Source organism: Protopterus annectens, chromosome 15.part0, assembly GCF_019279795.1.
Source record: "Protopterus annectens isolate FY-2018-M chromosome 15.part0, PAN1.0, whole genome shotgun sequence".
NCBI lineage: Eukaryota > Metazoa > Chordata > Ceratodontiformes > Protopteridae > Protopterus > Protopterus annectens.
In genome coordinates, this window is record NC_056749.1 from 397,529,117 (window position 1) to 397,546,627 (window position 17,511).

At 40.9% G+C, this 17,511-nt stretch overlaps 1 protein-coding gene across 1 annotated transcript in view; it reads left to right on the forward strand.

Moving 5' to 3' along the window:
- Positions 1 to 17,511, forward strand: part of RPS6KA6 (ribosomal protein S6 kinase A6) — a 1,361,734-nt gene that overhangs the window by 468,327 nt on the left and 875,896 nt on the right. The window contains exon 4 of the mRNA XM_044057140.1: positions 8,023 to 8,104. Coding sequence (XP_043913075.1) covers positions 8,023 to 8,104 — 82 coding nt within the window. The remainder of the gene's footprint in view (positions 1 to 8,022; positions 8,105 to 17,511) is intronic.

A 17,511-nucleotide genomic window follows, 5' to 3' on the forward strand; every position in this document is an offset into this window, starting at 1 on the left:
TTTACTTAGACCAAGAGATGTGTTTGGAAGCTATGGCTTAAAGGGCAGGAAAAAGTCCGTGTATATTATGATGGAGACCAATGTGGACATGGTGGTTTCAGGAATGGTCACTGCCTGTGAGGCAAAGATAATGAGCAACACCTGGATGTCTCCTTCAGTGTATCAGATGCAGAACCTCTGAGTGATTGCTCTGGAGATTGTCAGAGATTATATGTCCCATCATGTTCCTGTGTATATGGCCATCATTGCAGGTTCGTATACACTTGGGCTGTTTGATGGCCATCTTCTCAGGCACATGGATGGACATCTGAGTCCTGTCACCAGAACACTCTCTGGATGTTCTTCCTGTTTCACTGTTGTAATCTTGACTTATGTGATTTCATGCTTCAAAAGCCCTTGTTCGGCTCGACTACCAAAGTAAAAAATTCCCTCCTCCTAAGTCTGGCAGATGGTCTACCTTGACGTCAGTATGCTTGGGTATAAAGGGAGCCAGCCGATGCCATGACATCAGTCTTTCTTGCTGTTTGAGCCCAAAGCAGTAGTGAGTGCATCTGTCAGTCCTCACCGGAGTGAGAAATCTTCCAAAAGCTAAGTACTCCATGGGGGAACTCTTTTTCTTTTATGTCAAATTTGACAACTTTCTCCATTGTGGAAAACAAATCCCACACAGACTTTCATACTTTGTGTGTCACTTTCAGTTCTCTGCTCTTTCCTGTGGCTTGCCTACTATTCTCATGGTCTTGACAAAATGTCTGGCCCCTGTGATCACCTTCTGCAGAATGAGAGGTACCCAAATCTACCCTTACCTGGACAACTGCCTCATACAAGCCACAAGTCAGTCAAAGCTCCTCAAGGATCTGGCTTTCACCCAAAACATATATCTTCTCATTCAGCTCTCTCAGGGATGCCAGAATCCTCCTATTTGACCTTCTCTTCCTGTTTTCCAGGTCATCCACTTTATTGAGAAGCCAATTGTTTTGTTTGATAAGGAAATCTTTATGGCTTTCTTCTTCCTTCAGTCTTCCATCAAGATCATTCACTCCTACCCTGTTTGCCATCTGGCAGTGAAGATCTAGGAGACAGCAGATGCTATGGGGTTGCACCTGTTGGGCTCAGTACCTTCCTGGAGCTCAGAACACTTCAGCAGACCACCTCAGCAGATTTGATGGATCCCCATGAGTGTCAGCTGGATTAGAAAACTTTTCCCAACATAGCCCAGAAATGAGGATCCCCGCAAATAGACCTCTTTGCCACTGACAACAACACTCAGATAAAAAGATTCTGTTCCAGGAACAAACTTCACACAGCCTGGAGGACAGATATATTTTCATTCCAATGGAACAATCTGTTTCTCTGTGTTACCTCCCCTGCCTGTCCTTTGAAGAGCCCTTCCAAAAATCAGGGAAGCAGGACCTAGGATCATACTGATAGCCCCAGACTGGCCCAGGCAACATTAGTACCCTCTGCTAATGACTTTGGCCACAGAGAAGCCTTGGCAGCTACCCCAGAGAGTAGATCTGTTGACTCAGGCAAAGGGGAAACTCCTGCACCCAAAATCTTCAGACTCTCATGCTCTCAGTCTGGATAATTCAACAAACGTCTACCCTGAGCTCTCTGAGTAGGCAGGTGCTTAATAAACTCAGTCTAGAAGATTCAGTAATAGAAAAAAACTACTCTTCCAAGTGGAAAAGATTCTCTGATTGGTATCAGGAGAAGGCCCTCAACCCCTCCTCAGCCAACCTTACAGCCATCTTAGACTATCTGGCTGTCTTGGTGGACAAAAACCTATCCTTCTCATTCATTAAGGTGCATGCCAATGCCATTTCAGCCCACATTCTTAATCTTTCTCCTGTTTTCTCCCACCCCCTAATGAAACAGTTCCTTAGGGAGTGTTTGAGACACCTTTTCCTCTTATTTTACCCCTCACTTAAGGGTCACCTATGAAGCTCCTACCTTCTTGGAACAAGAAATACTGATGTCATGGTGTCAGCTGGCTCCCTTTATACCCAAACGTACTGACATCTGGGTAGAGCATCTGCCAGCCTTAGGAGGAGAGATTTTTTTACTCTGGCAGTTGGGCCGACCAAGGGCTTCCAAAGCAGGAAATCCCATAAGTCAGGACTTCAACACTGGATACACTCGAACATCTACATATGGTAAGTGTACACAACTGTACTTTCTACACCAGACACATTGCAGAAGGGCTTCAAAATTCCTAGTTTTGCCGACTGCCTCATGACAGTGAATATTTTGGAAACCACCACATCTACACTGGCCTCCATCCCAATGCTAGATGAAGTCTTGCTATTGGCTTTTTAAAGACAATTTCCTTTCTCATACTTGATCAGTTTTTTCCAGCTGCAGACCTCCCACCCTATCAGCGTAGGTGTTTGGAACCTGTTAAGAAAAAAAAGAAACAGTCCAGGAGGTTCCATCTGACCAAAGAGGTCTGGATACCATTCAGAGATTTTTAGTTGCGAAAAAAGTTGAATCTCAAGCTGGTACTGGATTCCAGTGGAATAAACTAGTTTATACTCCGTTCACACAGATGGGTACAAGATGCCATTGCAAATGGGTACCATCTAAAGTTGACGATAAATCTCCTGAACAATGGGAGACCAAAGGTTACTAGGAAAAGAACACCTTTATTTGCTCATTCAGCTTCTTATGCTACAACAGAGAACTGTGGAAGTCCTTCCTAAGGGGCAAGAAGGAAGAGGCTTTTATTCATGGCCCTTCTTGGTTCCAAGAAAAGACAACACATGAAGACCCATTCTTGACTTGCCCAAATTTAACAAGTCCCTTTTAGTACAGAAATTCAAATTGCAAAACCTCCAGTCATTCCTTACCATGCAAAGTAAACTACTCTGACTACCCATCCTCACATTGACGAGTTCACATTTGGACTTTTTGCTATAACTTTTCTACATTCAAGTGGCAGCTAGTCTGGCCTGTCTGTTCTTATTTCACTATCCTCCAAAGCTTTCAACTTGTTTTTCTTTTTCTTTTATTTGCCATCCCCATAACCTTACACATACCTGTCACACATAATTTAGATCTTACACATACCAGTAAGTCAGACAATAGATTTTCACTTCAGTGTTTTTTCTATAGGTACAGCCCTCCCCACTAGTCTTCAACTGTGTAGTTTTATACATTTCAGTCCTTTTATGCTTATCCTTCTGTCTTTACATCACAGACAATTTACACCAAATCAGCTCCCAAAATGGTTACAATACTACAAGGAAATTGTTACCCATATTTTTAGGAATCAGTACTTAACACACATTTATTTGCTGCAATCCTCCATCCCCATCAAGTAATTCAGAAAGCATTGCCATTTCTTACTCTGTTATCTGAGACATTCTTTACTGTCTGAGATTCATACTTAAGTCTGGCGACACACTCAAACCCTGTCCTATTTCTTCCAACAAATCTGTACACTGCATCTTGCAATTATGTTACCACTACTACTGCAACCACCTCATCAAATCCCCTGGATAACAATACCAACATTATTAACAGAAAATTACTAGAAATGACATGCATTAACAGTGACACCATTGATAACAATACTATTGTATTAAGTGATTTCAGTATAAACAAAACAGGTGCAAAATTTACCCTTGAGCAACTAGGAAACAACCCTACCTGCTCAAACCAGCTGTCAGGAAGCCATACTACTTTAGGTGTTATTGTTACAAATATTTGATACTGGTGCTCCATCATTTCTACTGTTCAAAGCTCACTAAGTGACCACTGCCGAGTTCTGTCCTATTGGTATTTTAAAAAGACAAAGATCCTTCCCCAGAAATTGCAATAGGTCAACCATTCCCTAGCCATAAGCTTCCTACCCTAGAGCAAGTTTTGGAAAATGTCGATTGGTCTTCTTTATATCTCATAACCCAGCATATGCAGAGCTTTACTTTACCTATACCCCCACCTCTATACAAGGCTAACCCTTCCCTTGCTCACAGAGAGGACAGGAGGGGTCAAAAATGCCATTGGTTCACTGGTGATGTTAAAACCCTCATGAACCAGAGGGATAAGACATTGTCAGCCTCGAAACAAAACCCAAATAATTCTAACCTCCACTAATCATATCAAACACTAAGAAAGCAAATTAGTGTGGCAACTAATTTGGCCGAATCCATACATTTAAGAAACGAACAATCTTCTGCTACCAGTAATTCACCACAGTTTTTGGAATTAAATAAATGAAATAACACATGAAATCATAAAGCCAAAATAATATACCACAACTTTAAAATAGAACAGCTAGCCTCTCCTACCAGAAGAGTACAAAAGCTTTATCACTGCCATTATGTAAGCAATCACTAGATCGTCTCAACCCATTACCTTATCTCAATACCACCCTCCAAACTTCTTTCAATGAGCACTATTCCCATCAGCTGAATATGCATCAACATTCCATTTTACAGAGATCTCCGTGAAAGAAACTATCACATTCCTGGAAAATCCTTAAAACCATTACACTCAAAAAAAAATCTTTATAAAGCCTCATCCAGAGCCACCTAGTTACATTACACCTTCCCAAAAAAGGGCAACAGATAAAAATGCAAACTCCTTAACCAACGTGTATGTATATATATATATATATATATATATATAGATATATATATATATATATATATATATATATATATATACATACACACACACACACACACATATATATATATATATATATATATATATATATATATATATATATATATATATATATATCTTATTCACAATCCTGCTAAAATATCTTCTCTCAAAACTGTCAAGGACTTGATCTAGCTCTGCTCTCTGTCTACTTTGCCTATACTTGTAAAAATATTAAAAAAAAAAAAAAAAAAAACTTGTACAAGCAATGCAGTATGTTAATAGCTATGGTTTGCTACAAGGCAAACAACATGGTTTTAGAAATGCCTTTAGTACCCCACTGACTGACTCACTGTAACTAATTTTTTTTGTAACATTAATAATGGATTTTTCACTGCTGAGATAGTTGTAGATATGATCAGGGCATTCAGAACCGTTAACCAAAATATTCTTTTGAAACTGAACAAACATAATTTTTTCCATAACTTTTTTCAAGTGCTTCCAAAATTACCTGGAGAATCACCTGGTATCCTAAACATTCATAGTGCCACAAAAGTTCAACCATTTTATTTTCATTATTTATTGGTGATCTTACAGATTGACCGCCCAGTCCTTGATGTCATCCTGCATACAGATGGCATCATTCTATTACATGCCAGTAAATGCCCCTCTGATCTCCAGAGCAAACTACAGCAGTCTTTCTCGAAGATTTGCAGCCAGGTTGATAATTACCTTCTAATTAACAACACATACACAAATAAATAAGCATATTCTATTTACAGCTCCTCAAAAACTCCCTCATCTTCCTCTTATTAACATCATTGATAACCACAACAGTGTTATTACCCTCGTTTCTGGATACAGATACCTAGGACTTAACCTTGATTCCTCTCTAACATTTTCAAATACAGACAAAATAACTAACACAGTACTAGCTCAACTTAAACTCTGCTGCATAATTTGTAATTAACACTCTTCTTTAGCCTGCTTTTCCCTAGCCAAAAATGTTTGTTCTCCTAAATTGTAATCCAGTCTTCCTCTGAGTTTTACACGGCACAAAATTCTTAAATATATCAGATATGGATGCTGACAGTCAGTCTCATCACTGTAACCTACTACAACATCTAAAATGGCTTCCACTCACTGAATGATAAACTTATCTCCCAGGTGCTCTTATTCACAAAATATTAAATAGTGGGTACTGCATGCCTTTTGTGATAGAAACTACACAACCAAGACCAGGGTTACTCCATAAGAGGTACCTAGGAGAAAGCTATCAAATAAAGCAAACCTCCATATAAAATAGCTACTGGAGAATGTGCCTAGCCCTCAACTAGGCTCAATATTATGGAACAAACTTCCACATGAATTAAGCAGCCTAATCCCTCACGGAGTTGAAAAAGGCCTTCTCTGAAAACTTGCAGAAGGAAACTTGAGTGCTAGTGCTTTAGAGACAATTAACTTCTTCATTTGCTGTCAGACAGCTTACTAACTCCTGGAAGACAGGTACCACTAGGAGTTGATTTCTAACAGCATGCTACCTCCAGATTGACGGTCTTTCCTTGATTGTTATACTTAATGTTGTCCAGCTTGTTTACTGAAACTATATACTGTAAATATTGTAAACAACTTTGATTTTATTGTTAACTCATTACTGCCGAGTGATGTTTGTAGGTGTTTTTATAGTTGCATCCTACTAACACCTCAAAGATATGTTTTTTTTTATATTTGCATTAATTTTAAAGTCATGTCACATGCAATGTATCAAGATATTTCATCTTGGAACTTGTACAGTGGCAAACATAACTGTTGATATTTGACTTTTGTCTAGTGCAGGTGAAGAGATGATAATTGCTGTTCAAATAATATTTACTTAGATTGTGATAAATGTCATGCTTTTATAAATATCTGAACAACCAAGTAGCACAGACGGAACTGATCAGCCTCATATGAAAGCTCTCAGCTGGGTGAACCAAATGCTCTAAACAGTATTTGTGTAACTTGAGTGATTGCTGAGATATTTTAAGTTGTTTACAAAATATTACAAACTTAATAGTTGCTATGTTTGCTGTGACTTGTATAATATAGTTTAAAACCTGGAACCTAAAGAATACTACCACAGTAAAAATGGAAGAATCCTGAATTTCATGAATGTACACAGATGATTAAGGTACCACCCAAATAAAATAAAATCTTACAGAAAGACTGACCAGGTATTTGTAGCCTTTGCAGAAACCATCAAAGGATTGCTCAGCTCTAAGCACACTAATCGCTAAGTGGATATCTCACTGTATTGTTTTCTGCCACATATTCCATAACTAACACTTACCTGCTGTGGGAAGGTGTCACTCTACTAAGGGCAGAGATACCATAGGAGCCATCCCCTAGGTAGTACCTTTGAGAATATCCCAAAAGCTTACACATTGTCATTCATCCACTATTTTTCAAGTATTGCAGGCTAAACATTACAAGTGGAGCTAGAGCAGGGTTTGCTATGGCAATCCCAAAGGGCATGTTGCCCCCATCCTCATCTACAATGCTGCCAACTAGACAAAGGACAGGTGATTAATGGTTCTGTAATACTTCCCTGAATTTGACTGCAACAGACTTGCATGAAGAATAGTACAGTTGTCTCATTAACTTGAGGTAATTGTATACGTTCATGTGTATTCACTGTTGTATTTTATTTCTCACCTTCTTGTCTTTCTGCAGCTGGGGGATTGAGGACTGGGATGGGATCCAACTCCATTCCTTTTCCTGCTTTTTGTTTCTCTTTCTCTTACCATGCAACTAATCTGGCCACCACTTCTCAGATGAGTGAGGTTGGGAGGACTAGCAGCAATGCATACTGTGTCTACAGGAATTTCTCCCTTCCTAGGCAACCATCCTGTGCTGCTCAGTCTGGGCAAACCTTTGTTGGGAAAAGAAGGAAGCTGGCCAACAATGTTTCTGCCTTGTACCACAATATGGAGATGTTCTAGGGACAGAGAAATGCAAGGCTGGCATAGGGAGAAAGTGGCTAAGCTGTCAAGCTGTGGCTGGACAAAGATCTCCGCCTGTGGCAGAAATCCCTAAATTTTATGACTGTAACACTGACTAATTGTTTATAAAATTATAAGTTGATGACACAACTGTATTTTCTTTATCTTCTGGAAAGTAATGAAATCTGCTTGTTGTTTTGGCCAGTTTTGTGTTGGCCATTACTGGAAATACTACTCTAGATCTCCACTGAAAAAGGGCCACAGGCTCACTGGAATAAAAGATAAATTTAAATATCTGAGGAAGGCAAAATGCTTGTAAATTGTTGTTGAATAATGTCTTTATGAAAAATTTCACAAGCTGCAACATTTTTGATAAACCGTTCATAGTTTCCGATCAGCATTTTATTTGTAGTTATTTTCATTTCTGCAGGTTTTTCTAGTAAGGAAGATCATAGGTCCCGACACAGGACAGTTGTATGCAATGAAAGTATTGAAGAAAGCTTCTTTAAAAGGTAAGGAAAACTGAACGAACTCATAGATTTCTGATTTGTATTGAACTTGTACCAAGATTAATTTCTTGGAATTTGCATGCACTTTTCTAATCTTTCGCTTATACCTTTTATGTACTTCATTTAAGGCATCTTCATGTCTACGCAGCTGTATCATGTAATTTCCAATGTTACTTTGACAGATCTCCACTGGGTAACAGTGGCCATCCGCTTTCTTAGGACCGTGGGTCAGCAAAATTCACTGCTGCAATCCCTAGCTGTAATACTTATGGCCTCTTTTGACACACACTTCTGCATCACTGCAGTGGTACAAGAAGCTTACCCTGTCACATGCTCTTTGGTTATGTCTTGCACATTCGGCTGTTGATCCTAGAGTACTTCTTAGGAAAGCTGTTTTGTTTGTTGGATAAACAAAACCTTTTTTAAATTTGTCTGTGGCAATCAGTATCTATCCAGGTATCACTAGTGCTGGCTAGGAAGTGGGCATAATGTTAGAGTGTCCAGATATCCAGAGTTTTAACCCAAACGTGTCAAAGAAGGCAGGAGGAGTTTGTGGGACACTACATGGAAGCAAAATGGTGATGATGTTGGGTAAGCCTGTGCAGAGAGGAGGCTACCTCTCTCCAGATTACAAAAGGTCTAACTTTTCTTCTTTTGGTGCATGATGATGGTGAAGATTGTTAAAGATGCTCCTACAACAACCAATTTGAAGAATGAATCCTGGGGTCTGGAGTCGTACTTTTCCTTGACCTCCTGGCTATCCACATGTCTCAGAGTGATATATAAATTCCATTTACACATTCTAAGTGTGTACTCTGGCCAAGGGCATGTGCTACTCTGCCCCCCCACCCCATCCTCGGGTCCCTGACTCATTGGTGCAATCTGAAGAACTTTACGCTAGCTCTTGTGTCTGCTGAACCCATGAGCATGCCTAATACTTGGATTTGCTGTCACTGCTTGTTGTGATATGTCTGCATGGATGTGGGAATGCACTGTTGGAGATTAGAATCCCGTGCCTGTTCAGATGCCTGCAAAGGCATGTCATGCCCCAGCACCTACTGTAGCAGGCATTGCTGGGGCATGACAGCAGCAGCATCAGCTGTAGCAGTTGCCTGTTGTAGTACTAGACCTTGGTTCCCAGGCCTTATAACATGCCAACTTTGCAGTCCATGGCAAGTGTTTGACAAGTACTGGCTACTTTTGTCAAGCTGAGTGCAACAAGAAATCCTTCCTCCTGCTCCTTTTCATCAGAGGTGACTGTAACTGAGGCTTCTGCATTTGTTATGTATGAAGATAATGAAGCTTCACCTTCTTGTTCTGTCCTCATAATGGCATTTCATTTAGATGTATGGTTAGGCTGAAGAAGTTGTCCGTGGACTGGCCTTAGAGATGTTTATCATAAGGACCCTTTGCTGAAGTATGATTCATAATGGATACATGCCTGCAGCTAATTTCCAGTTTGCCCAACCAGACATGCTTCCTGAGCTTCATATATCCCCTGGGTGTGGTTGGTCTTCTTCCTATCTGGAGGGTATCAGTAGAACTTGGGCTGGAAACAGGAGAGCAGACCGTGTCATCCTTGCTTCTTTTTTTCCCTACTATAGAGTAGTTAGCAAAACTGGTCTATTTAGGGTTGGGAGGGTGGCCTAATGGTTAAGGTGTTTGCCTTGCAAACACAAGGTGCAGAGTTTGAATCTCACAAGAGATAATTGGCTAGGCTTAAAATAGCTCGCAAGGGCAGTTAGCTTAGTACTAATCTATGAACCTATGAACCTGTGAACCATTTGGCTCATCCAGGCAGGTACCAAAGTAATCTGTATCCTGTTTGGGATTTTTTCTCTCTCTTCTTTTGACTGTTGCTGGTCTGATGCATTGCACTGTATTGATTCCACCAAAGGAATGTCACATTCCATGCCTTTTCTGTATTGGATATATCATCCAATATTGTTGTGTGATTGTTGTGTACTCTTAAAAAAAGGACACTGCTACAAAGAACCATAAATTTCAGGGGCCTTACTGAACACCTGGAAGTTCTTATTTAAAGAGCATCCACCTCTTCTTCACAACAGTCTTTTTAATAGTTCCAAAAGAAAAAAAACTATATGCCATTATAAAATGAAGAAACCTAGAAAATTAGCAATTAGTGACTCTGCAGATGAAATGCAGGAGGCGTTGGTGACCTCATCAATCCAAGAAGAGCTTGAGGACATTGATTTCAGTGAGGTACAGCTTTGTTTGCCAATGAATCTTGTGCCTAAGCCTCCCTCTTCACCAACTGTTGCTGCTCTTTTGGAAGTGGGTGGACACACATTTTGCAGTTCTTCTAGGTCTCTGTGGATATTTGTACCATACTGCAAAAGGACAGCACTTACCAGGTATCTGCAGAAAGCCCATAAAAGATGTTTACATTTAAAGACTACTCTCCTTCTCTGTCTTTTCCAGACGTTTTCATTTAGGAGATTAATGTTCCTGGCCAAGATACCATTTATCCCTGTCAGTTAAAAAAAATATTCTCTGCAATACCTTAAACCTCCTGTAGTGGAGACAAATGGGATATATATGCAAATCTGTCACGAGGTCTGTCATACGTAGGCATGCTTGGCTCAAAGAGCAAACCTTACCAGATCATGTCAAAGCAAAGTTATTAGATTCACCACTTCAAAAAGATGTATTGTTTGGTGTTAAAGCTGAGGAGGTACTAAAGAAAATGGAGGAAAAAGCGAAATCTATGCAAACAGTGAAAGATTTCTTGCAGGTGCAACCTCCACGCTTCAGCAGAAACTGGCCTTCAAGAAATTGGTCCTTTCCAGCCACGGACAGACCTCAAAGGGGCAGATACAGACGCCCAAGGGGTAGAGGACAACCTCAAGGATCTTACAGAGCTAGACAGTGGCAAGCACCAACCCCAAGAGGTGGAGAAGATAGATCACAGTCATTTAGAAAACAGACACAATGACTTCCCCCTATGCCTGCCAAACAAAGCTATAATGGCAGCACCTTTGGGTGGAAAACTGGCATTATTTTCAAAAACTGGCACATTGTTACAAAAGACAAATGGATTCTGGACATTATAGACAGAGGCTACAGGTTCCACTTTCACACCCTTCCAAAAATGAGAGGCTTGCCAAACCTGCCACAAAATCAATGGGCAGAGGCACAAAGACAAATTTCCACTCTCATGGATATGAAAGCAATTCAAGAGGTACCTGCAAAAGAACAAGGTTAAGGTTTTTATTCCAGACTATTTCTGGTACCAAGGAAGGACAAAGATTGGAGAACCATCTTAGACCTATCCATCCTAAACCCATATCTACAGGTGCCAAAATTCAAGATGCTCACATTACAGCAGCTTCTTCCCATGCTGGGCAAGGAGTCTTGGCTGGTAACGTTGGACCTCAAGGAGGCATACCTGCATGTCCCTATCACACAAGATTGCAGAAGATACCTCAGATTTCTTGCAGGTTCAACCCATTACCAATTCTCTGCATTGCCCTTTGGCTTATCTACTGCGCCCAGAGTGTTTACGAAATGCCTGGCATCAGTAATTGCCTTCTGCAGACAGCAAGGAATACAAATCTACCCATATCTGGACGACTGCCTGATCCAAGCGGACAGCAAGGACATTCCGTTGCAGCATCTGGCATTTGTAATAAAACTGTTAAACTACCTGGGATACACAGTGAACAAAAAGAAATCAAAACTAATACCTTCTCAACAGATAATTTTCCTGGGTGCCAGCTTAAATGCAACCACCCAGATGGCCTACCTCACGCCAGACAAACAAGGGAAACTGTCTCAATACTTCAACAAAATGTTAACTTTCACCAGACTAACTGCAAGGAAAGTCCTGCAGGCTCTGGGATTCATGGCATCTTGCATCCTACTAATAACATGTGCAAAGCTGCATATGAGGAAACTACAGTGGTACCTAAAAAACTTATGGTCTCAACACAGCCACAGCTTGGAAACAATTATACAACTCATTCCATGCCTTCAAAAGGAATTTTTGTGGTGGGCTCAAGCATGCCAAAGAAACACAGGTCTCCCTTTCTGTTTACCTCAAGCAACTCAAATCATCACAACGGATGCCTCAGACTACGCCTGGGGAGCACACATGGCAGATCAGTGCATTCAGGGAAAATGGTCCCAAAAAGAGAAGCACCTACACATCAACCAAAAGGAGATGCTAGCCGTGCAAAATGCTCTTATGACCTTCAAAGACCTACTCCATCCAGGCCAGCTATTGATAAGGACAGACAACACCACAGTCATGTGGTACATAAACAAACAGGGGGGAACTCATTCATACCCCCTGTGCAGGCAAGCCATGACCCTGTGGAACACAGCACTGGAATTACAAATTCAACTACAGGCACAATTCCTGCCAGGGAAGGAAAACACACTGGCAGAAAACTTAAGCAGAAATATGACAGACCCACACGAATGGAAGTTGCATCCTCAGGTCTTCTCAAAGATAACTCAGGCATGGGGGCAGCCAGACATAGATCTATTTGCTACCCACAGAAATTACCTGTTGGAAAAATTCTGTTCAAGGACCTATCATCCACAAGCCTGGAAAGTGGACGCACTCTCTTTCAATTGGACAACATTGACAGTCTATGCCTTCCCGCCTCTTCCTCTACTGACCAAAGTTCTATTAAAAGCCAGAGCAGAGAGGCCACAAATGATTCTCATTGCTCCAGACTGGCCACGACAGCACTGGTATCCTCTCCTAAAGAGCCTGACACACTCACCACCATGGATCCTACCTCTAGTTCCTCTTCTGTTGTCCCAGCACAACTACAAAACCCTTCACAGCCAGCTCAAAACCCTGAATCTAGCTGCATGGAGAATACCTTAATTTCCCAACAGACTCTCTCCTCTCCAAGGAGGTGCAGGATGTCATCTTGGAGGCTAGAAGACCCTCTACTAGAAAAGCCTACTCCGCCAAATGGAAACGATTTTGTTCCTGGAATCAAGAAAAGGGCCAGAATCCTTGGGTAATGAATATACCTCAAATTTTACAGTACCTAGCTGAGATGTTAAACAGTGGCCTTTCCTTCTCCTCCATCAAGATCCACGCTTCAGCCATTTCTGCACAATACAATACAGATCCTCCTTTATTCTCACATCCTCTATTAAGGCAGTTCCTCAGAGGGGCAAAAGATATAAACCCCCCACGGAAACCACCAGTCTCAGCTTGGGACCTCAACTTCGTATTGGAAAAGCTGACCCTGCCTCCCTTTGAGCCGGCTTCTTCAACAGAGCTACAATACTTGTCGTGGAAAACAGCCTTCCTTCTGGCTATTACCTCAGCACGCAGGGTTTCGGAGCTACAGGCCCTCATGGCTGTGCAACCATTCATCATTTTCCATCAGGACAGAGTTTCCTTACGAACCAACCCTACCTTCATGCCAAAGGTAGTATCCAGTGTAGCTTTGAATCAGACTATTCATTTACCTACCTTTTATCCAAATCCACAGAACAAAGGGGAGAGACTGCTACATTCCTTGGAAATTCACAGACAACTTCGTTATTACTTGGACAGAACAAAGTCATTCAGGAAAGCAGCTCTTTGTGTCCTATTCTACAGGTGCTCAGGGAAAGGCTATTTCCAAACAGACAATTTCAAAATGGATAGCCCACTGCATACGCTTTTGTTATTCATTTCATGGAAAATCTATGCCTGTATACATCAGATCCCACTCCACCAGGGCTTCAGCTACCTCTGCAGCTTTCCTTAGGGGGGTCCCTACCAAGGACATTTTGGAAGCAGCTACTTGGAGTTCAGTGCACACTTTCTCCAAGCACTACCACCTTCCACTATACTCAAAATCTAGAGCGGGCTTTGCCACAGCAATCCTGCAGGGCATCCTAGCCCCTCCTAGTTCCACTTAGTGCCTGCCACCCTTACTTAGCTTTGGGATTCTACCCATCTGTAATGACTGCAGCTGTATGCACGATGAACATAGTACAGTTTTGTACCTACCATAAATGTAGATGTTCGAGTGCTCCTACAGCTGCAGTCCAGGTTACCCTCCCTCCATCCCCTCTTAGGACAGGCCTTATGACAAACACCTTTATCATATAACCTTTTTGGGGTATTCTTTTATGGTGTATTTGCTTGCAACTACTGTTTTTTGATTTATCAACATTGCATGTTTGCATAATATTATGTTTTGCCTTCCTTCTGGGGGCACCTGACATCTGGGGCAAGAAAAACTGAAGAAAATGGCGTCAGCTGCCTCTTTTATACCCCTGCCGCACTGACGTCAGGGAAGAAGCGACAACAACCGACGCCGGACCTAGACTTTGGAATTCGGCTGACCGAGGACCCGCCTGACGGCAGGTTAACACATCTGTAATGACTGCAGCTGTATGAGCACTCGAACATCTACATTTATGGTAGGTACAAAACTGTACTTTATTTATTACCTCCTTAACCCCCTATATTCCCAATCGCTCACTTAGGTCAGAAAATTAGAACCTGCTCAAATTCTACAAACCTTTACGGTCATCTGGACCCACATTGCTAGCCTGCTGCTTAGCTAAACCATGGAACTCTTCCTCCCTCTCTTAGAAATACTCATAACCACTCTAACTTTAAATCCCTCCTCCATTCCCACCTATCTTCAAAGTGGGAATGCCCTTGCTCCTTACTCACATAGGACCCTCCTATATCAAAACCCACCTTCTAGCTCTGTGCATTATCTTTGCGCTCACATAATTTGCCTTCCTACTCCTCATTAACATCCAAATGTTAATAGTTTATTTCCAACAATTTCTCATCCGCAAATGTAATTCACTGTTAATGACCCTTAGACTATACTATGGCTAGATTTTTACTACTATTATTGTGGAATGTAAACTTTCAATTGTAATTCACTGTTAATGACTCTGACTGTGCAGTTGCTAGAATTTAATATTATTATTATAGAATGCAGAATTTTTTTTTTTACTTTAGAATGCTGCATGAAGCTGTATGACTTCTTTACTTTGTATGTTTATATGCTAATATGTATGTCATTGTTACCGGAGCTTTTCTCCCTGGGCCTCCACTGACAATGGGCTCTTTTTAGGCCAAGTGGACTTCCCCAGTCATCAAACTGAAATAAATAACTAAATAAATAATAAATAATTTACTTTCCTTTGATAACTGGGAAAGTTTGATGGGTCAAAGCTTCTTTCTGCAGAGGCCTGGGGAGAAAACCTGCGCATTACATGCTTTTCAACACGAGTTAGCATGAACTAACAATAAAAATAACACTGGGCTATTTATAGTTTAACATTTTATCACCATGTTAATTACACTATACAGTATTTATAGCATCCTAAAGTCACACAAGCTAAAGAACATTCTGTATTTCAGTTTATGTATTATAAAGTTGCATTGAAATTTAAGTTCACAGCAGAATATGAGGTATATACGTTTTATCCAGCCATTCAACAGAGTGCCACCCAGATTTAACTATCTGACACATTCTCTACCACTACATCTATATTCTACGAATAACCTAGTATAGTAATATTAGCTTTTTTCAAGAAGAGATAGTCAAAGTAGCCGTAGTCCTTGGTAAGGAGATAGTCCCTAAATTCAGTCTTGTATCCAGAAGTAACTTTCTAACACTCACGAGAAAGACTCCCATTCTGTTAGATTCTCCTAGCAGGTCCTCATAGTGTCTCTTTTCTTCCATTGTCACAGAGTCCCCATCACCAAAGAAAGGGGGTACAGGGTTCTGTTTGAGTTTCTTACTGGTCCCCAGGGAATGAATGCATTGGAGATCTAGTCTGAGCTTCTTCTTAAAGAAAACATTCTCTCCATCATAAAAATGTTCATAGTGCTAAGTCTGCAGACCTTGCTTTCTTTCCTTTACTGTTGCCAGCGGATGTCATTGTCACAGTGTATATAAAGGATGGCTACCTTTGCATTCCATATACTGCTAGCTACTTGGAGTATGAGGTTCTTCAGTTACCTATCCATGATGGCCTGGAGCCTGGCTAGCGAGCACAACCGGGTGTCTGCATATCTTATATATTCCATTAGCCCATAGTACTCTTCCAGGTCATGTAAGCATATTAATCAGTGAGAGCGGAAGTTGGACTGACAAGTATTTTGCTTTGTAACTGTAGTCTAGTATTGTCCAGAGAAAGATTTGTTTTAATTTCTGACTTATCCTCTTAGGAAATTTTGTCCCAGGTACCCATGCAAAGCAGAATGGGCAATAAGTTTTGTCTTTGCAGTAGAGGAAGAGACTGATGCTTGCATTTTGCCCGCTTCTCCTCCTCCTCCTCCTCCCCAAGGACTTGCTTGAGACAGGAAAAGACCAAGAAAATCTTATGCTAATATCTTCCTTTTAGCAAGATTATCCTGTCCATTCTAACTAATGCATCTAAAGCAAGGAGGAGACACAAAACCTTCCAACTTCCTGCATGCTGTTTGCCCAGCAGGACAGGAAACTTGATAAATCTGAATCACAAATGTTTTGTACTACAGCCTGGAAGCTTACACAGCTTAGATGAAGGTTAAAGTGAATTGAATGAACCTTGAAATTAACTCTGTCAGAGATTAAGTAACCAAGATATCCATCCATTTGACTACAGGTGACACTATAAGGTTTGCCATATACTTGTCTTATGCATTTTGAATTTTCTTAACTATCTATCTCTTTACTAGATGGCTGTTCCAGTGGATTTTTTATGAGCAAGTTCGTCTTGGAGGATCAATCTGAGATGACTGGAATGGTAACTTGCATCTTTCTAATGCCATGTTATAAGCTCTTCTGAAGTGCTGTCCTGAACTTGCCCCATTTGACCCTAGTACATTGCCCCCTCAAGTTTGGCTCCCTGTTCTGTCATGCTGCTTGCAGATTGCACTTTTTTACAGTGCATAATTTTGAACATTTCTGAATTTGATGACCAGAAACCATAAGCATTTTAAGTGCATCTGTGGCAGTCATTGTCCAGGACTGTTTCCTGTGTTCTCTTTTGTGTTTGGAGCTGATCATGGTATAGAAAAATGTTGAACTCTTGGGGGTTCAACATTGAATGGCCATCATTAGAATAACAAGTTTGAGGCAGTCATAAGCTCCTTACCCTGATTTGTGTGATAGGAATGGATGAAAGGATAACCACAGGGCTTGAACAAATCATTGTCAAATCAGTGGCTCAAAGGGTAGCAAACTCACTTTTGGTGCTGGAAAAGTTGTGGGTTGTATTTCCATCAAGTGCTTGGATTCATTTTCAGTTGCTGACACTGTAATGCAGCATGGGGGAGAGGGTGCTGCATTCCTAAGTGTGCTGTCAGATGAGATGTTAAATCAAGCAAGTTACTTTCTGCCTTAACTGGTGGTAGTTCAGGTGCATGTAAAAGATCATCCTGTATTGATTGTGAAAGTGTAGGGGAATTTAAG